Source organism: Ziziphus jujuba, chromosome 10, assembly GCF_031755915.1.
Source record: "Ziziphus jujuba cultivar Dongzao chromosome 10, ASM3175591v1".
NCBI classification, from domain to species: domain Eukaryota; kingdom Viridiplantae; phylum Streptophyta; class Magnoliopsida; order Rosales; family Rhamnaceae; genus Ziziphus; species Ziziphus jujuba.
In genome coordinates this window covers 9,915,351-9,937,864 of record NC_083388.1, presented here as the reverse complement: position 1 = coordinate 9,937,864, position 22,514 = coordinate 9,915,351, and the positions used below count along the sequence as shown (strand labels likewise).

Sequence of the window (22,514 nt, the reverse complement as noted above, 5' to 3'; positions counted from 1 at the left end):
GTCATTTAAAAATATGATTATTTTATAATCAAGATAAGTAAATTTGAATTTCCAAAATATCCTTAATTAATCAATATAATACCATATTATATTTATTTTTTATTTTATCAAACAGTCATACTAAAATTAAAATTCTCTTATAAATATAAACTAAAATAAAATTTTTAATATAATTATTATAATATTACTTTTTAGTATAAAAAGTCACAACTAACTACATATAAATTATTATTTTTTAAAAAATAACTCATATATATATATCATGCCATTTTAATAATTTTAAATTTTATAGTAATTCAATTTAATAAATTACTAAATATAAATAATTTTTACACCTTACAACATTTTTATTAATATAAATTTCCAAACACTTAATTGATTATTATTATTAATTTTTTTTTTATCAAAGCTACAATGATTCTTTTGGGAACTGATTCTTTTAGTAATATCAAACTAACAGATTCTTGATCTTTTGCAGCACCAACTGTACATGTCGAAGTAATTTTTGACAACATCTTCCTTAGGGATATAACGATATACATACACAGTTGAGTTCAATTCAACCTCAATTAATCTTACCTAGGATAGCATTTGCACTAACTCACTTCTTTGAAATATTTGTAATAATTATTGAGTCTTGTGTTGCTTACCTACAAAAAGCCATTAATTTGCTTCTCAGTTTTCCCAAGTTCTCAATTGCACCTAATAATCATGAAATTCACCCCAGAAGGGAGCTTAATTGAATTTTAGGATTCAATGATTCTGCCAAATATAGCTTTTGGCTTAATTAAAAAGGTTCTCTAAGAATATATAAGGATACCAGACTGCAGATCCACACAAAGCAAGAGGCATTAGTTGACATCCTCTCAACCCTTTGAACATCGGAATTCGAAAGAAGACCGTTATAGCAATTAAGCCATGGAAATTAAGGTTCTAATAAACTATTGGCGAGCCATCTAAGGTTCCCAATTAACTTTAATTTCCAGGCCTCACTGTTCTCAAATTGAGAAGCCAATCAATAAGCAGACAGATTCAACTGTGAATATTCCCTTCTAAAACTTAATTACTCGTCTTCCGCATTATATCCTTCTAAACTAGCAGCGGTGATATGATCTCTTAGCACAATCTTCTGGGAAGGAACCTGCTCAAATTTTTTCACAGTCCAATTGCTATTAATTGACCAGAAAATCACAACCCTGATGCTCTTTTGATTATCTAATAAGTTCAGTGAGAATAATTTCTAGCTTTTCTTCCTTTTTATTTTTATTATTATTATTTTTTTCAGTCCATTATCAACTTGATATTCTGTCCGTTATCAACTCTCCAAAATAAGCCCTTATAGAATAACTCAGCAGCATATGATACCAAACTTCTCCATTTATGAGCTTACATGTTCAAGAGGAAAGATGGGGGTTACACATGTCAAACAATTGCGCCAGTATCATGTTAAGTTACTGTATGCTAGAGTGTGCAAACAAATATTATTAGTCCCAAATTGGCAAAACAAGCGAATTTTAAAGCAAAAAATAAGATGCTTGGTTACACTCTAGAGGGCTAATTAATCATTTAGGATGGAATCGTAAATGTTAACCAGCGGTATAAATATTTTCAAAAGAAAAAAAAAAAAAAAAAGAAGTTGGTATGAATTGATCACAGAAATCAAGTTTAGCTAGATCTTTACTAACACTTTTAGTTAATTGTAGAAGTTTGCATTCTAATTTGATGAATCTTCACAAACACTTTTAGGTAATTTTAGAGTTTGCATTCTATTTTAACGAAAAAAGTAAGATCTAGCTAGATCTTTACAAACGCTTTTGGGTAATTTAGAAGTTTGCATGCTACAAACTAGAACAAAAGTTTGGTAATTTTAGAAGTTTGCAAGCTATAAACAAGAACATTAGTGTAGAGAGAGGCTAGCTTGTTCACCCCAAAAGGGAAGTAGACCGGCCAAATTACCCTATAGATTCCAATGTTTAACCAATCTGGAATTTTATGCACACATTATTTTAACAATCCCCCCTTCAAACCAAGGACCATAGCCTTTCTTGCCCCTCTACAAATCAACAACATTTCCTAACAAGTCTTTTTTCAGAAAAATCATATCTGTTCGAAAAAAATTATATGATATGCCAAATCCTAACAAGTCTATAATCTTATTAATAATTAGCAATTAAATGACTCACCGTCTTAGTTCTGGAATAACTGGTATGTGGGGCCAAATTCCAAACAGAGTATTTGTGTTTGTGATGTGTCCAAATCATGAATTTGAATGTTTGCCTCAGAGTAGCGGTTGGTAGGATCCAGGGTCTGCAGAAATTTATTAATTTTTCTTTTTTTTTTTTTTCAAATCCATTTTCGTGCTACTTCAAAACATTCTAAATCATGAATTTGAATGTTTGCCTCAGAGTAGCGATTGGTAGCATCCATGGGGTTTGCTGCAAATTTGTATGTTTTTATCCATTTCGTGCTACTTCAAAATATATGGGTTGGAGTTCGGCATCAGATTAATTATACCACATCCCATATATATATATATATATATATATACACATACATATATATGCACACAGAAATATGTGTTTTTGTCATTGGCATTGTTAAGTACTACTAGCTTGCTTAGATCTGACCGAGAGGTTGCAGAGAATTATGGAGGAGGTTTTTGGCGTAAAAACTAGTATAGTTTGTTTTTCAATTTTATTGTTGGTATATATTTATTACAAACTTGGAGTGAAGTCTGAAATTATACGAGCAAAGCTTAGAAAGCAAGGTATAAGTGGTCCATTGCCATCCATTGTATTGGGGAATGTTCCTGAAATAAGGCGGATAATGTCTGAAGCTTCTAGCAAAGGTGTCAAGGAGAATAATTTGCAGCTAGTTGACCATTCTTTATCTCTCTTCCCATATTTCAAGAAGTGGACCAAGCAATTTGGTAATATTCATTTATTTATTATATGCTTTTTCTCACAGTGGTCGACCATAATTTTGTCATATTGATTACTGTTATAAAGTCAGATGTATATTCTGCTATGTTATTTTGTTTTAATTAAAATCAATTGCTGAAGCTTACTAGTTAGCAATTAAGAAATTAATGAGAAAATGGTCAATGGTTTTATGCACATTTGCAATGCCCCCTTTGGTGATGGAGTCTTTCTCGCTTTTATTTTTGCTCTATATACTTTGAACTTTCGACATCAATATTGCTTAGTTTGTTTAAAGCCTTAAGAGTATAATTAATGGATCTTATTATTAATTGCTATAGGCTATTCATTCCTTTTAATTTCTTGCTTTAGTTTATTGTCCTTATTAATTCATGATCATTTATATTATTATTTTTTTCTATGCTAACACTGTTTAACATTAGAGTTGAGAATTAAAAAAAGAAAGAAAGAAAGAAAGTATTATTCCTTTACTAGCTTGTTAGTATTAGTATTCCTGCCTGACAGTTTTCATGGATCTTATTAAATTGATAGAATAGTTCCTAGTAGAATTTTCTTAGGAAGCATACCGACTTAAAAAGATATGCAATATGGAAACGTCTATGTACAATTCAATTCATCCAATATACTTATTCAAAAAAAAAAATTAATTAATCAATTGAATTATACAGCAATACATACATTGTTGTGTAGAATACAAAGAAAAAAAGAAAAAATTACTGGTTATGTTTTATACCCGGTGATTTAATTACCACTATCATTTACAAATAAGACTAGGCCGCAAAAAATTTTGAGTCTTATGATTGAAAATTTGTCAATGAAATACTAATGTCTACCACCAAATAGTTACTTTACTTTCTTAGTTTAATTCCTTTCAAAATATACATAGTAGATCGTATATAGTGTAATAACTAGCTGTAAATGAACCTTATCTAATGCACAACAGGAAGGACGTTTATGTTTGCGCTTGGAGGAGTACAGTTACTGTATGTTTGCGATGCTGAAATAGTAAGAGAATTAAGCATCTTCAAATCACTGGACTTGGGGAAGCCTGCTTATCTGCAGAAGGATAGGGGTCCTCTATTAGGCAAAGGCCTCATTACAACAAATGGTACACTTTGGGCCCACCAGAGAAAAACAATAGCTCCCCACCTCTACATGTATAAGATTAAGGTCAGCTTTGCATACTCTAATATAGTTTTTATATAAATTTAATTATATTTTAATTTCATTTTTGACATGAATAAAGTTGGAATATTTGGAACCTATAAAATGTGCAGGACATGGTGAACCTAGTGGTGGAATCTGCAAATACACTAGTTAAGGCTTGGGAAAGCAGAGTTGATCAAACAGCTCATGGTGGTGCTGTAGATATACCGGTCCATGACTACGTGAGAAGCTTCTCTTCCAATGTAATTTCAAACATTTTATTTGGAAGCAACTATAGAGAAGGAAACATGATATTTCCCAAGTATAGAGCCCTTCTGAATGCCATGGCTTCACCCACCATACTTAATGGGATTCCCTTCTCAAGGTCTCTATAAATTTTGTCCTACAATAACTAATCCCATTCTAATTAATTAATTCAATTTGTAATGCACAATTCATTTGAATGTGCAGATTTTTTCCCACCAAGAAAAATATGCAAGTGTGGAGATTGGAAAAGGAAATAAATTCCATGATCATTGACATAAAGAACAAACACATTGGAAGGCCACATGATGAGGACATGTTAAAGGGGATCATGGCAGGTGCGAAGAATGCTAAGCTTGGGCCAAACGCCGAGGATCAATATCTAGTGGACAATTGCAAGAACCTCTTCTTGGCTGGATCTGAAGTTCCTGCTGTTGCTGCAATGTGGGGTTTGATGCTATTAGCTCTGTATCCCGAGTGGCAAGCGCGAATTCGCTCTGAGGTCGAGCAAGTTTGTGGCAATCCCAACATTATTGATGCTAGCGTACTTCACAAGATGAAAGTGGTATATCTATGTTGTTACATTAACTAGTCTTATTCTGATTCACATTAAAATAAGTTAAGCTTTTAAGAAAAAATAGTTATTTAATAGTCATTTAAGTACAATCGCTTTGTAATCGTCAAATTTTCTAAATTAAGTTGCTAAATTTTATAGATCGAAATGGTTATACAAGAGGTGTTGCGGCTATACCCGGCAGTGATATTTGTGTCGAGGCAAGCCTTAGAAGATATAAAGGTGGGGAAAATGTGGGTTCCAAAAGGTGTAAATATATGGATATGGATGCTAGAGTTGCATCGAGATCCTGAACTTTGGGGACCTGATGCTCACAAGTTCAACCCTGAAAGGTTTGCTAATGGAGTTACCGGGGCTTGCAAGTGTCCGCAAGCCTACTTGCCATTTGGTGTTGGTGGCCGAGTATGCCCAGGACAGAGCTTAGCTATGGTAGAGCTGAAGATCCTCTTTGCTCTGATTGTATCCAATTTCAATCTCTCTGTTTCTCCCAACTATCATCATTCCCCAGTTTATGGTTTGCTTTTGCAGCCTGAACATGGTGTAAATCTTCTAGTACAAAAGATATGAGAAATTTGTATGATCATACGTTGCTTGATCTTGTAGTATTGTGTCCTCAAAATCATAATAAAGTGTCTAATCCTATTCCATCATTGGTATGTCAAAGTCCGTGGATGAGACCATCTGATTATTGCCAATTCCAAATAAAAATTCTAACATAATATCATTTAGGTGCTTCATTGTGTCACTCTCCCAAAAAAAGAAAAAAAATCCAAAAAAAAAAAAAAGACAAAAAGAGGTGCTCCGTTGTGTCACTTGGGTAATAAATTACAGACTGTGGTTGTAGGAATATATAGCATTACCAAAATGTTGCAATAGATAACTAGATAAGGAAAAACTGGTAATAGAGGAAATCTAAATTAATTTCAATAATACCACAAATATTAAAGGGTTAATTACTCTTTAGGATACTGAATTATTACATTTTTTTTTTCTTTTTTGGGATCCTTCCTTCCAAATTTAAAAGAAGAAGAAGAAGAAGTTAGATTGCTCCATGAGCTATGCTTTTCTTTTCTTATCACATTAGTCTAATTATGCAATAAATTTGGCAAAAATAAGATTACAAACCAGTCAAAAATGAAATAAACAAATTAAAACAATTTTCCCCCCAAAAAAAAAAAAATATTGTGCATGATTAATTTTATCAAATTCATCGTGGAAAAGGCATAATTGAACTGGAAAGATTATATATATATATATATATATATATAAATATAAAACTTGCAGGGAGGTTGCATAGAACGAATGCATTCGATAAATCTTTACCCAAAAAAAAAAAAAAAAATTGGCTGGAGCAGGGGGAAAGGTAGTTTATGGTTTTGAACAGGTTATCATAGAGATGTATTCAAGAATTATTATGGATTGGGTTCATGGGGATACTGAATCTTCTCATCCTTACTTCAATGTTTTGGAAGGTTATAAAGAAATTTTAGGAAAAGATTGAGAAATTGTTGGAGCATTTACGTGGCTATGTAGATTGCAACCCATATGACATGGAAGTTGAAAAAGTTTACTATCTATACGATATAAATGTCTGATCAATAGATGGTCAATTTGAAAACCAATCTTCAATGATTTTGTCTAATATTGATGTGCATATCTATTTTTTCTTTTTAGAAAAAAGATTATATTCTTCATGAAGATTGTTTTTATTCTTGATAATAATTGTTTATAACATTTTGCTAAGTCACATTATCGAGTAGGTTCTCTGCAAATAGATGGTTTCTCTGACAATGTTTATTTTTTTCTTTTTTTGGCCACCTAAGTAGTTTGACAAAGCTATTGACAGACATATTGAAGAGAATTTATTTATTTATTTTTTAAATGACTGTCTATTTTTCTAATATGACAATAAAATTTTAACAATCTACAAAGTTATTAAATATGCTCTTAGTAAATTACTTGTATAAAGAGAGTAACAACTTATTTTGAAAAAGCTCTTGTTGTGGGTGAATTTTGCACCCAACTTGCCTAAGTAGTGACAAAATCTACCTTGAGAACCTTCTTAGGATCTCCCGAGTGATCCCACTGAGCAAACCTTAGAGAAAACTCAATGGAACCCCACTTAAAACATGGACAAACAAACATAAGCTATAACAGATAATACCTCAATATAAAGATAGAACCATGGTCCATAACTACAGCTCGTTATACTACAGATCATAACTGTATATACATAATAAAATCACTACTGTGTATAATATTTAGGTTAGAACATTCTAAATATATTTGTAAAATTTAAAAATACAACCGATGCAAATAAGTCTAGAAAGATAAAGATAAATAAGGACAGATATATACTGTTGCTGCTGTTGTGAGAAACACAGAATAATGGGCGATGCACAAGGTAGACTGCTAGCTAATTGCTTGAACCTAGGAGAACATATTTAAAAACAAATAAAACGTGAGATAAGGATATCTCAATAAGTGGCTTGATGCAATAGAAAAATAATATTTTATTTTTATAAAACTTTTTCTCAAAACCTCTCGTTCACTTTTTTGAAAGATTCCTCATTTAAAATTATTTTATAAAATCCAAACTTATACCTCAAGTCAACATTATAAAACTGATGCTCAAATGGTATAAAATCAATGATCATTAAAATATTATAATTGGATTAATCACGATATAAATATTGAGTATAAAATAATATAAATATAATTTCATAAAATAATTATGAAAATGCAGTAAATAAATATCAGAAAACAAATGATATACTTAAAAACATAAATAATGTTCCATATAATAGTATTGAAAAATTGGTATACGGCATCACGGAATATCGCCGAATAGTAAAATAAATGAAACTAGTGGGATAAATCTACCCCATGACATTTAGCATCTTAAAGGTGTCGTGTTAATATAAACCTATAGGATGAACCCAACGTCACAACCTTTAATATATGAAAGTTATAGTGAAAATAATGAATCTATGAGATGAATCCAACTTTACGACCTTTAGCGTACTACAAGTATCGTATCAAACCTGCGCGCTATGATATAATAATGATCCGAAACACTGATATTATATGGTATACCAATTAAAAAATAAACAGTATAATATCCATAAAACAACCTTTATAAAATCATACTTTCCCAAACAATATTGTACTATAAAACATAATTTAAAATTTAAATCTAACCATATGTTTGAATATTTCAAAAATTCCAAATCATCATTTTATATCAAAACTATAAATGTCACAGTGAAATATACATCACTATAAACCATTTTTAAGCATATAAAATTATTAAACATTTAAACATGTTTAAAAACATATAATTTTCATCCCGCCCTCTCAAAATCAATTATTTTTCAAAATGATTAAAACCTCAATTCAAATATCAAAATATTTAAATCCCATGATCCAAAAATCTATTATAAACTCCATAGAGTTGGAAACAATTTAAAATCTTGTCAAAAGATATATAAAATGATAACATGTATATGTAAAAACAAATATTCGTACATACATAAAAATAAATATTTAATTTAAATGACATATATATAAATAAAATATCTGAACCATATATATTATACTAGCATGCCGAAAACTATTTAAAAAAAATATAACCGCTCATAGATACCGCTGATGCTTACTCCTGCTACTCCACATGATTGCCTTCAAACTTAATACATGTGTCTATAGTATAATAAAATATTTTTCGAGCTCCAATAACTAGTACGTAGATGCATGTGTGCACCAAATATTTTAAAATAATTTATATAACTATAAAATTATATAAATTGGACATTGAGCAATCCAATTATATCCAGAACACTTAGGACTTGGCATCCCAAATTTAGGCTTTTCACTTGAACAATAATTTTATGAAATTGAACCTTCCAATAGATCCTATTCTAATTACACAATCCAATTTTTTTAGTATTTAACTAATTGACCCAAAAATATAAAAATTATCAAACAATATCCAAAATTCACAAACTTTATATTAATGGAAAGTCCAAGAGATAAGGAATACAATGGTGTGCACACCTTGGTCCAAAAGTATCTCGATGCCGAAAAACTTATCGAAAAACTCAGTTAAAATCCCCATTGATATGTCTCTCAAACAGTGAGAAATCTTGGAAAATGGAGCATGAAGATGGATTCAGAGGGTCCAAAAATAGGGGGTGGGGTGTGTGGGTTGGCCTGCAATGGCCGAAAAATGGTTAATCGGTTGAAAAACTCCAAACAGCTGCTGCAGGCTTCAAACAGCTGATCCCTGTGTGTCGGCTGGTGGTTTGCCGTGAAATTTCACAATTGATGTTGCCATTGAGTGGTCTTCCTACCTGTGTGGTGCATGTAGATATATGGTAGTTGGATTTGGACACAATGTTGGTGACCCAATTGGGCGTTAGATGGGTTCTGGCCAAGTCGGTTTGGACCCATGGTTCTGGGGAGAGGTTTCTCTAGTTTTTGGACAAAATTGATAACATGCTTCCCAATATTTATATAGAGCTTGGGTCACTAATAGACAAAATTTTGAGACTGATTTGGACACTGATATAAAATTGATAATTGAAAATTTTCAGAACCACGAGTTTTTCTTCGTAACTAATAATTTGGCATGCTACCAGTCTATGACCTCATATCGACATGCTCTACACAAAGGTATACCATGCTTCACAAAATAGTATACTAGTCAAACTAAAAAATTGATCCTATAAAAAAATCAAACTTGGAACCAACAACGATCGAATTAGTTAAACCCAGTTAAAGTTTCAAAATTTTAGGTATTTTTCGAGACGGGATGTCATAGCAGGCTCATTGAAAGATTCGATCTTTAACATTGTCTATGAGGTGAGGAGCATCAGTCAGGCTCTAAGCTCATCACCTCAAAACTTCCTCTCATGCTCATGCAACGGCAATCTCAGACCATCTTGCTACCTGAAGATGAAGCATAATAACCTCGGGTCATTCCATGACCTAAGGACTGATTGAAATGACTCAGTTAATTCAATATGACCTGAGCGACCTCAAGGCCGACTTCACATAAAAAGCTCGAGATAAATTATCTTGACCATCTTATGTTAGACATGCATCATTAAGACGAGTACGTACTCACTAAGACCCGAACTTGGAGCCCAAGTAAGGATGAACACTGAAGATACATGCTTAGCACAGGGGACGCATTTCACCTCCTTTAGACCAACCAACCATAAGACACCAACTGTCCTAAACTTGTTTGAGCCCCTCAAATGAGCTAGAGATGAAGATATAATGGCCTAAGTCCAAACACAAATGCACAAGCTCTTATTGATCAAAGCTTATTATTATTCCTATCTTTCACCTCATGAAAGGTTAGAAGTTACTTCACTTGGTAAGAATCCTTCATAACCCAGTGGAAGGTTTAGTAGCATTCATCTGGTGACTTGGGTGCCATACGACATAAATCCATCCTCTTTCTAAAAGGCACATGTTCACTTGTTCTTAGGATCTTTTTTCCTCCTCTCTTTTACTCTCTCTCTCTCTCTCTCTCTCTATAGAGCTTCTCACTAACTTGACCATTAAAGGGTTTGTGCCAACACCCTACTGGTGCCCTCTAATTGTCTTCTTTGTTTTAAAGTCGTTTTAGCACTCGTATTTTTAACTCGGAGCTCGGAGATCGGATATAGCTACAAATTCTTAACTCGAGTTAGCACATATTTAACTTGTTGAGCTCGTACATGGACGAAACAAGCAACCTTCTAGCATGCATAAAATTCTACGATAGTAGCTCCTATTGGTATTAAAAAGTTGGTGCTTGTTGATTGTGTAGGGATTTGTTCCCAGGGTAAGATTCTTGCATTGTATTTTTTTCTCTTGCATAGTTTGTCTTTTGGAGCGTGACCCATTTTTAACCAAATGAAAAAGTTTGTTATAAAAAAAAATCTAAGTAAAAGTTATTTAAATAATAATCTAATCAAAACTTTTAAGAATTTTTCTTTTATTTTTATAAATTGGTGAAGGGAGTTTTCATCATCAGATCTTAAATTCACAATTTAAGATTTATTACCAATAGTCATTGTCAACTAAACTATCTTAAAAGGGCTAAAAGTTTTATGAAAAACAAATGGAAGAAAATCACTATCAATTGAGATTAATTCTCAATCAATATATTTGAAACTACAAGATAAACAAGTAAGGTCCAAGTTATTAATATTTAACAATTATATAATCACAACTAAAATATTTTCATTTTATTTATGGCTTTCTAGCTTCGAAAAATGTTTAAGGCTCATCTGGAACGTTTTGTAAAATCAATTTTCATAAAAAAATTTTGTAAAATGAAAATTGAATATAAAATGCATGTGTTTGACAATGTGTCAAGTAAATGTTGTATTGTGTCTTTTGTTCCATTAATATTAATCGATAATATGATGTCATCTCATTTAAATACACTAAAAAAATTAAATAAATCAAGTAAAAGTAATAATTGCTTTTCAAAATGATGTGAGATTATATCAAATTGTCAAAACATAAGCAAGAACATAAAAAATGGGACAAAAGATCATTGTCCCTATCATCTAAACCGCCCCCCACCCCCACTCCCAAACCCAAAAAAAGTTTTATCATCATAACTTTCTTTATTAACTATTATTTATTAATTGATTTTCAAATTTCAACATTTTAAATGATACAAAGTTAATAAAAAAAATATCTATACTAAAATAATCAGATTGATCTATCTGAGCTTGACTTTATGCAATAATATGTGCAATGGGAGCTTGATTCTATATATATATATATATATATATAAACCAAAAATGCAGTGCAAGCATGTGTCTAAACCAAGTTTTCTTATCAACTAATTCCAAGTAGGTTTTATTTATTTATTTTTATTTTCAATAAATATAATAGCATTAAATAGGGATAGCAAAATGCCCGACCGCCTTGATCCCCACGGGGATCCAATCCTAATGGGGTGGGAACTACTCTCGCAAGGAACCTTTTTCTTTTCCAAACATGACTTATCCCTCTTCCTCTCACACTATTATTACTTTGCTGGAATTCGATCAGAGTAGTTGGATTGGAGATTTGTCCTTACTGTTGGAGGGTTATCACTGGCTCCATTACCGGCGCCCCCTAACATTGTTTCTTTGTTTTGAGGCCATTTCATTGTCGTTGAATGCTTTGAAGTAGGAGGCTGTTTGGAGTGTATATTGTGTATTGGTCTGAGCTCAATCTGGCGTAACTTTATGAACTCACGAACGGAGATTATCGGTATTGTGGCTCCTATATATCGATGTCAACATTTGGTGGGAAATATCTTTAATTAATTTAAGAGTATCTTGAATTGTAATGCCATATTGGCATTGCTATTTCTAAAATTTGGCAATGTCATGAACTCTTTAATAGTAATATCAATACCATAGTCAAATTTTAGCATTAGCTCTATAATAGTGTATGCTAAAATATAGCATTATTAAATTAGAAATATTATTTAATCGTAATATGATCTACTCTACCAATCAAAATGGTGGTGGGCCCTGCAAACTTTATTATAAATAGGGCCTATTATTAAAATTTGCCATTTGCAAATTTAGTATCAATTTAACACCAAAAATAACATTAGCATATTTTGCTATTGGAGAAGTCAAAATGTACTTCTATACCATATTTTCGCAATGACATGACAAAATATAATGCTTTAGAGATGTTCTAGGATCTTGTATTTTATTTTATTTTATTTTTTTGCTGGACCTCGAAGGTCTTCTATTTAGTGTAAATTGTAGGTATTCTGTTATCAAACACTGTTTCTAAACAAACGCATGTGAGCAATAAGTTCCTTTTATTTATTTATTTATTTATTTTTCTATCTGCCTTTTTATCTATGAAGGCATATAAATATTTATTTATTTTTTTCTTTGGGAAAAAAAAAAAAAACGTTTTCCATAAGTTTGCCGATGAAAAGCCAGAAATAATTCATCAACGAAAATTAAAAGGAGTTTTTTTGGGTAAATAAATTAAAAAAAATTTGTTGCACCGCAAATGCTTTTGTTTAGAATAGGCACCGGTTCCTCCAATTCCTGGTCTTTTTTTTCCACCATTCCCGGAGAGTGATTTAAGACCATCCAATTCCTTCCTTGCTTTTATTAAAAAACCTATGCGCTATTAGATTATGTAGTTTAACCGACCAACTATAATTGTAATTCACGCAAGGGCCAATTATAATTTACATTATTAAATATTTGAAATCTGTTTCTTTTTTTTTTTTTTTTTTTTTAACATAAATCTTTGATATCCGTTGGTAAATCTTTCAAAATCTTTGACACATTTGATCATATATATATATATATATAAACATTATTTGTTATTATTAATAAAATTTATATATATTTGGTAATAATTTTAATAGTTTTTATTAAAATGTTCATTTTCAATATTTTAATATAAGATAATAAAATTAAATATTTTCAATCAAAATTTATCATATAAATTGATGATCATCATTCGTTTTGACAAATAATAAGGCTATTTTTTTTTTAATCTAAGTAAACTATTGTATTTATTTTGAATTCATTATAAAGGAAAAAAAAAGTATATATATATTTTTCTTAATCAATAAGAACTCCATAATATATATATATATATATATATAGTAAATTTCCTAAAGAGGAAAATGATCCCATAAAAATATAACAAACAAATTTAAAGCAACAAAGACAAACGGGGCTCCACTTGAAAAAGAAAATATGCATATATAATGGATACTGGTAAATTATATCGGTTCTTGCACTTTGCATTTTTTGAGTTATATTTTTTGATATTTTGGGTACCAAATTTAGCCAAATTTGGCACCATTGACCATTTTTGCTTTGTCAAAAGCCATATTAGATAAATTACGTGCACAAAAGGGTTGATCTTTTTATTTCCCCAAAAAAAAAAAAAACAAAAAAGGGACGATCTTTTACACTGTTATTTTCCTCGACTCTTTCCCTTTCAATAGTTTAAAGTGTAAATAGCATAAAACATATCATGATTAAGTTTATGAATTATAAATGAATAAAATATGGGTAAATTTCATTTAGACATCTCAATTTTGATATAGTTACATTTAAACGCTACATTTTTAAAAAATTATCATTAATCCCCTTTTATTTTTCTACATTATTCAAAATAGACCAATTTATCAAGTTTTTAGTTAATTTTTATAATTCAAGACTAAAAAAAGTTAAAAATTGACATATTGTAATTGAATAATATTATGAAAATACAATTATGGTTTTTAATTGTTATTATTATATTACCAATTAATATATTAGATGTACGGTTTAGAAAGACCAGATTTTAATCAGTATATTCGAGCCAATGGGAAAAATCATGGAGATCATTACCCAAGAATGCAGTTATTATCTTTTTAAATTATTTATTTTTATTATTATGATATTATGAAATATTATATTATAATATATAATTTAAAAATGATACATTCTTTTATTGCATCCAATAACTACATCCAGTAATAAATTTGAAAGAAAATTAAAATAAATAAAATATTTGATTTTAGTTTATTTACCAAATAAGTCAAATATATTTGACTATAAATAAGTCAAATAGATTTCAATTATAAGATTGATCTCTTTATTTGATCTTTATAAATATATATATATATATATATATATATAAAATGAATAAATTAGTAATGTGATTGACCTCATCATTTGGTAAAAAAATGAATATAATAAATGATTTTCTGATTACTACTAAATATATTTTTTCAAAAATTTTCATATACGGGTACATATTCATATATGTATACTAATAAATGAAATTATATTATAAAATAATAAAATTAGAATAAAATAACTAATAATGATATTGGTCTCCTTATTAATAAATGGAATTACATTATAAAATAATAAAATTAAAATAGAATAACTAATGATGATATTGATCTCCTTACTAAGAAATTTAAGGTAAATAATGCATTTTTTAAGATATTTTCCAAAAAAATTTAAAATGACATATATTTATATATTTATGTTAACAAAAGAAACAAATGTTTAAAATGACCTATATATGTATAAATTTGTTTTTAAAAGATAATTTTAAGATTATGATAATAGATATGTATGGTAAATAATATTTGAATTTATTTACAAGGAATTAAATAATATATTTGAATTTCAAGGAATCAAATAATACATTTGAATTTCAATTTGAATCCCATAAATAGAAAATATATGTAATAATGAATAAATTAATAATGAGATTGAGTTCCTTATTTTAAATTTTCTTACTATGAAATTTATGATGAATAATGCATTTTTTTTAAAAATATTTTCTAAAAACTATTTAAGATATACTTATATATATAGATATGTATATGTTAACAAAAAATATATATATGTATATATATATATATATGTTTAAGATGTATTTATATAGATGTACTTATATATATATATATATATAAACATATTTTAAGTTGCATTTAAAAGATAATATTAACTTATGATAATATACATATATGGTCAATAATAAATGAAATTTTATTATAAAATAATAAGATTAAAATGCGGTAACAAATAATGAGATTTATTTTTTATCAAAAAATTTATGGTAAATAATGTATTTTTTTTAATATATATCAAAAAATATTTAAGATGTACTTATATATATATATATAGATATATATCTTAACAAAGGAAACAAATGTTTAAAAGGACATATATATATATATATATATATATGGTCAACTATTATGTATATGTAACATAGAAAAATTATATTAAATTAAAATAATAATAATAATAACAATAATAATAAATATAATTATATTATATTATAAAGATTTAACATAGAAAAATTAATTATTTGTAAAAGATTAAAATAGGCATTTGAATTCCATCGATGGAAAATATTATATAAATATATTTAAATTTGAATTAAATTATATAAATACTTTTAAATTTAAATTTAAATTTGAATTTGAACTTAAATTTTATAGATGGAAAAAATTAAATAGGTAAACATTTTATAATTTAAATTTCATAAATAATTTATCTTATAAGGTAAAAATGTTTTTATAGAATAAATAATATTAATAAATATATAAATTACATTATTAGTATTAAATATATGAAAAATAATAATTTTCAGAAATCAAAAAATATATTTGAATTTGAATTGGAATTTGAATTCTATAGATGAAAAACATTGAATTTAAATTAAATTATATAAATGCATTTAAATATGAATTTAAATTCCACATATAAAAAAAGCCATATTGAAAAATTTCATAAACGGAAAAAATTCGATAGGTAAATATTTTTAAATTTGAATTATATAATTGAATAATATTATATATAACTATCAAATTTATAATTATTAACAAACTTTTATAGTATAGATTGAAAAAAAAAATCCAAATATACTTATTAATAATAAAACTTTCAAATAAATTTTCAAATCTAATTAATTATTATAAATTATTATTAAATTTTATCTATTATAGTTATGTATACTGTGCATTGCACGGGAGATAGATGCTAGTTTTTTTCTAAAAACAAAAAACTTACTTAATCTCTTTATATATAAACAGTTGAATATATATATATATATGGCCAATTTCAATTTTTTTTTGTATCATCACGGGAGAAGAGGTTCACTTTTTGTTTGGACATATAATAGATTGATTAAGTTAGGACATATAAGGCAAAACTTATAAATTAATAATAAGAATTTTTTTCAAAAATAAAAAACTAATATGAATTTGTAAACTCAATCGAAGCAAAAAAAAAAAAAAAAAAGATTTATAAAACTCCATTAAGGAAAAAAAATTGATAACTAATTAGCTTTAAAGTGATAAATTTAAAAAGGAAAGTGTATACAATTTTGGGGGCCATATTTAATATTAGGGAACATTTCATTTACACCTCCTAAGATTTGGGCTAAATACAAAAACATCTCTATGCTTTTAAAAAATCATTTATACCCCTAAGACAGTTTGAATTTATGTTTATACCTTTCAAAAATTAAGTTATTTTTTAAGTTGTTTTTTTTTTTTTACAATAATTAATTTGAAGACTTCAATATTTTTTTTATTAATTTTTAATTAAATTGTAGTTAAACTATGTGACAATTTATATGATAATTTTAATTACATATGCTTTTTTAAGTAAGTTATATATTTGACAAACACTTTAGTTAAATATATTTGAAAAATTATAATATATTTAGTTAAATATATTTGATAATTTTAATATATTTTAATACATTTATTTAAAGTGCAAAGTATGAGGATTGATATAGTATAATAGGGTGTGACAATGTGAATATACCTATATATAGATGGGATAAGGATTCCTCTCCATTTAATTATTAAAAAAAAGAAGAAAAAGATCTCTCTCCATTTTACTTGAAATGAAAATCTCAATTTAAGGTAACAAAATTATATCACGTCATCTTTTAAATTTAATGATTAGAGTTATTCTATGTCTATCATCATTAATTTGGAAACAATCTTATTGGTCATTGATTGGTGTTAATTTTCTTATATGATTAGAATTGAAAATACATTGATAAAATATGACTACCGAAAATTAAATTGCTAAGGAAAAAAACAAGATTAAAAGAGTAATTATTTATGTTGAGATGATAAATATTAATTGAATGCATTTAATTATATATTAATTTTTTATACAAAAAAACCTAATTAGAAAAAGTTAACCCTTTTAGAGTAATTAATTAAATTTCTAAATGACATATGAGTCTTACTCTATAAGTGATCACTAATGATGATAAATAATGTTTTTTTATTTTTTAATATTGTTTAGAATTAAATAATAAAATTTAATCCCAAGTTAACTTTCAAGATCCATGTTCTTCATATACTGTATATACTCCTCATCTATTATATACTCCTCATCAAATATACACTTTCATTATACTACACTATCATAACCCCCTAGTATTCTTTATTGAAACTCTAGACAAGACTTGATTGGAGAAATCCTACAAGATCTTCCAATAGAAAATGTATCTTCTCTATGGATTGGACATGTCCCAAAATTTCTTGTATAGAAAACACAATCAAGGAATACAACACCTTATTCTTTCCAACTTACTACAAAATTTTCCATAAAGGACAGCACTTTAATAACAATAGCATAGAAATATAGATGCAAAAAATAATTTAATAAACCGTAAATATCTTTATATCTCATGTCCACCCACACCACTTATTTAGTACAATCTTATATTTTTATACCACCTCATAAACAAATCAAATGTGTAAATATAGATAAAAAAATAATAAAAACAAAAATATTAATAGTAGTAGTAATAATAATAATCATAAATATACTACAACTTCTCGAGAAATTAGGATAACCTACCTGAAGCCAACTATACCTACTTGAAGGCTACCATATTTTCTTGAAGACTACCATATCTGCTCGATGGCTACTGCATCTGCTCAAAAGCTATAATATTTACTCAAAGGCTATCATACTTGCCCAAAGACTATGACACCTACTCAAAGATTATGAGAATTGTCTGAGGGCTATAACACCTGTCTAAAGACTATGATACTTGCTTGAAGGCTACATATTTGCTCGAAAGCTATGATACTTGTCCAAAGGCTATAATATCTCTAAATCCATTAACGCATTCATTTGTACAAAAATGATAATCGTACACTTGACAACAATAATAATAATGATAATAACATCAACAATAACAAATAATAACAACAACAACAACAATAATAATAATAAATCATAATAATAATAATATCAATAATAAATATTAATACAAATAATAATAATAATAAAAATCAAAATCATAAATAGATAAAATAAAATTAAAATTGATAAATATATTACATAACCTGCACAATCGTAGTGAAGATACACCTAATGTACCATATAGTATGTTAATACACGATCCCATGATATCAGCTGTTGCAAGTACATTGCTACCAATATGGTCAGGAGTGGTCATCCAACTTGCTGATCTCGTAGATAGCAGAAATACAATACTAGGCTATTCATTAACTGAATTAGGTTGTTGCCCCTGTACAGTGTAGTACACACTAACATAACAATATATATATATATACATATATACATTGAAAGGATATTTAATGCACCATTTGATATACCAATATTGTCAAATGATGCTTGGCATTCCAAACACCACTCGACAGATAGGGGGAGAAGAGAACTTGCACACAGCCCCATCAGAGTTCCAATGGTTCTGGTACTAAATAACATGCCATCTTATGGCCAAAGAGGACGATTAATGCTCAATATGCAAAATACCTGCCAATCATTTCACCTTTAACTCCCATAGAAATGGCTAAACCTATTATCCTTTGGCCTAGGAGAGGCTGGCTGATACTATGACCGTAAATCTGCCAATCCTCTCTTATCACAGCTCACAAAGGACGACTATATATGTGACTTGCCTGCTTATCTATAAATATAACAGTACGGAACACCAGTACTGTATGGTGCATCTACAGACTAACTAATCACGTCAAATAAATATATAAAAATATATATATATATATATATAAATATAGTTATAGTAAAAAAAAAGTCACTTTTCAGAATTACAGTTCTTAAATTGTAATCAAATGTTTTAATAAATAAACAAATCAGAAATACCTATCATAAAATATCCACCACCAAAATTTATATATTTACAGTATAAATCATTATTTGAAATAAATGCATAAGAATAGCTAAAGTCAACTACAACATTTTAAGCATATTAGAATGATTTAATAATATAATATAGGTAACATGTTAAATCTAAATTAGCAAATGTTCATTGTTAGACATAATAAATATACCCATAAAAATCCATAAGAATTGTTTACACATTCAGTCATAAATATACGCATATATATACACATCTACACCTATATATATACAAACGTAAAATCAAAAAAAATATATGTCTCATAAAATCCAATGTGAATAATGAATATTTAGTTACACACGCGCTAATGGTGCGCCCAAATTCAGACAATCATAATTAAATAAATAAATTAAATAAATAGATAAATAAATAAATAAATAAATTAACTAAATAATTAAGCAAATAGATAAGCAAAATATTATTTTATCCTTAATTCAAGATAAGCACTTCATCCCTTTTTTTTTTTGGAAAATTTTTAAAATACTCAATTAACAACAATTGGTTAAATGAATAACTCCTTTAAATCCAACTTTTGATAATAACTAATTAAATGAATATATATATATACTTACAAATATGTATATATACATATATACAAATTTAATTATACTTGCATGCTCATATATATATATATTCATATATATACATACAATCTTCTAACAAGCATATATGCATTCATATATATACATATATTTACATATATATATATATATATGTATATATATATATATGAACACTAATCTTTTAACAAGTAGATATATATATTCATATATTCACAATATATATATATACACATCTACACTCATGCTAGAGGTGTACACACATATACCCATACATATATATATATATATATATATCTACAAAAATTTGTATTTGCAACCATACATACACACGTCAATACATAAACATTTATATATATATACACAATTTAACACAAATGTTGTATTAAATACACAATTTTACTCAAAAATGATAATTTTCCAAATAAATCACCATAATTCATAAATAAGGTACCAATGGAAAGTTAAAAGGATAAGGAACACGATTTTAACCTTTGCTAGGCTCGACCTCGCTGGTGGTGGCTGAATTTTCCATCGAAAACCGTTGCCAAATTCTTCCTCTTTGTACGCCATAGTCGAGTTCGAATTGAGGTAAATGGAGGTCACCATCAGCTTCGAGAGGCTCAAATTAAAGGGAGAGGATTGAGAAATTGGCTACAGACCACCAAAAAACTAACAAGTGGAGGGACGCTGGCCTCTGACGTTGGAGCATCGATCCCCATGCATTCGCTGGCCAAACGACCCGAGACTTGGTCACCAGGATCTACCGATTGTAGGCTTCCATGCTGACCGGCATGTGTCACTGTTTGGCCGCCAGGGCATGGCCAATCGATTAGTTAATCGGGGAGACGGAGAGAGAGAGAGAGAGAGAGTCGGGGGAAAGAGAGAGAAAAAGAGAGGGAGAGAAGGAAAAAGAAAAAGATATATATATATATATATATATATATGATGAGCTGTGGCACTCATCGGTTGGTGACACGAGGCATCCATCAGGGACCCCTCAAAATATTCCACTACCCAGTAAAGTTGGTAAAAAAAAAAAAATAGATACAATTTTACAGATCTCTAACTTTTCAACAATACGTCCAACTTAAACGCTCTGCTAGTTTATGAACTCGTATCGATGAATATTATCGCATGATAAAAGAGTCATTAGCAATGAGACTGGCTCCATTGTAATAGTAATGGTATTAAATAACACTAATTACTATATCTAAATAATTGACATGAAATATCCATTTCAAATGAAATGGAGCAAGCAAATAATTATCCCCCCCAAAAAAACATAAAAAATGAGACAAGCAATTGAGGTATTTGGTTCCCTAGTAAATCTTTCGTTATTGGGTTAGCAATACACTTCATATGTTTCCAGCAATTCACATTGCATCATCAAATGATACAAGTCTTGAATAAGAATCTACAATGCACTAGAACATCCTTGTTGATGATTATTTACTCTTACGGCATACATAAATATGCTATATTTTACAACCAATTTTACTTTTATTTTATTTTATTATTTAATTTTAAACATTATTATAAGATAATTATCATGTAAATATATTATATATTTATTTAATTTATTTTTTGAGTTTGTTTTTTCTTTAAAAGTAATCAATTTGAAATTAAATTTTGGTTAACCATACGTTGTTAATATATTTTTAATTCTAAATTATATAAGAAAATTAATGCCAAATTATTAGCAATTAGACTATTTCCAAATTAATATTAATGATATAACATAACTCTTATAATTATATCTAAATAATTGATATGAAATATTCATTTCAAATGACGTGGAGGAGGATCGTTATCCATATAAATTCGACAAGTAAATAATTTTCCCAAAAAAAAAAAAAAATGAGACAAGCAAGTGGGATATTTGGTTCCCTTATGAAACTTTCGTTATTAGGTTAGCCATACACTTCATATATTTCTAGCAATTCATATGGCATCATCTGATACAAGTCTTGGATAAAAATCTACAACATACTTGAATGTCCTTGTTGACGATCCTTTTCTCCAACAACACATATAAATATTTTATATTTTAAATCTAACTTTGCTTTTAATTTATTTTATTATTTAATTTTAAACATTATTATAAGATAATTATCATGCAAATATAGTATACATTGTTTTGATTATATTTTGGGTTTTTTTTTTCTTTAAAAGTAATCAATTTGAAATTAAATTTTGGAAAGCCATATGTTGTTAATTTATTTTTAATTCTAAATTATATAAGAAAATTAATACCAAACTATTAGCAATGAGACTATTTCCAATTTGAAATGGAGGGAGGAGCTTTATCCATATAAATTAGACAAGCAAATA

At 28.1% G+C, this 22,514-nt stretch overlaps 1 protein-coding gene and 2 long non-coding RNA genes across 3 annotated transcripts in view; 2 read left to right on the top strand and 1 right to left on the bottom strand.

Moving 5' to 3' along the window:
* The window catches only part of LOC132799638 (uncharacterized), a 253,368-nt gene that overhangs the window by 106,520 nt on the left and 124,334 nt on the right, over positions 1–22,514 (top strand). The gene's annotated exons all lie outside the window — the stretch shown is intronic.
* On the top strand, positions 2,560–5,573 carry LOC132799169 (cytochrome P450 714C2-like). The gene is made up of 5 exons (XM_016018572.4): positions 2,560–2,929; positions 3,883–4,109; positions 4,217–4,470; positions 4,557–4,914; positions 5,065–5,573. The coding sequence occupies exons 1-5, from the start codon at positions 2,647–2,649 to the stop codon at positions 5,488–5,490; spliced, it is 1,548 nt and encodes a 515-aa protein (XP_015874058.3). The 5' UTR covers positions 2,560–2,646; the 3' UTR covers positions 5,491–5,573.
* LOC132799745 (uncharacterized) lies at positions 18,678–21,096 on the bottom strand. Its single transcript, XR_009634529.1, has 2 exons — positions 20,673–21,096; positions 18,678–18,987 (listed from the first exon to the last, which is right to left on the bottom strand). It is a non-coding gene; the product is annotated as an uncharacterized LOC132799745 (long non-coding RNA).

Bases quoted from the DNA above. Each gene is read 5' to 3' on its own strand.
- LOC132799169 (XM_016018572.4), top strand. From the start codon at position 2,647: ATGGAGGAGGTTTTTGGCGTAAAAACTAGTATAGTTTGTTTTTCAATT. The intron at 4,110-4,216 runs GTCAGCTTTGCA...TAAAATGTGCAG, and splicing joins TCTACATGTATAAGATTAAG to GACATGGTGAACCTAGTGGT. The intron at 4,915-5,064 runs GTATATCTATGT...TAAATTTTATAG, and splicing joins TACTTCACAAGATGAAAGTG to ATCGAAATGGTTATACAAGA.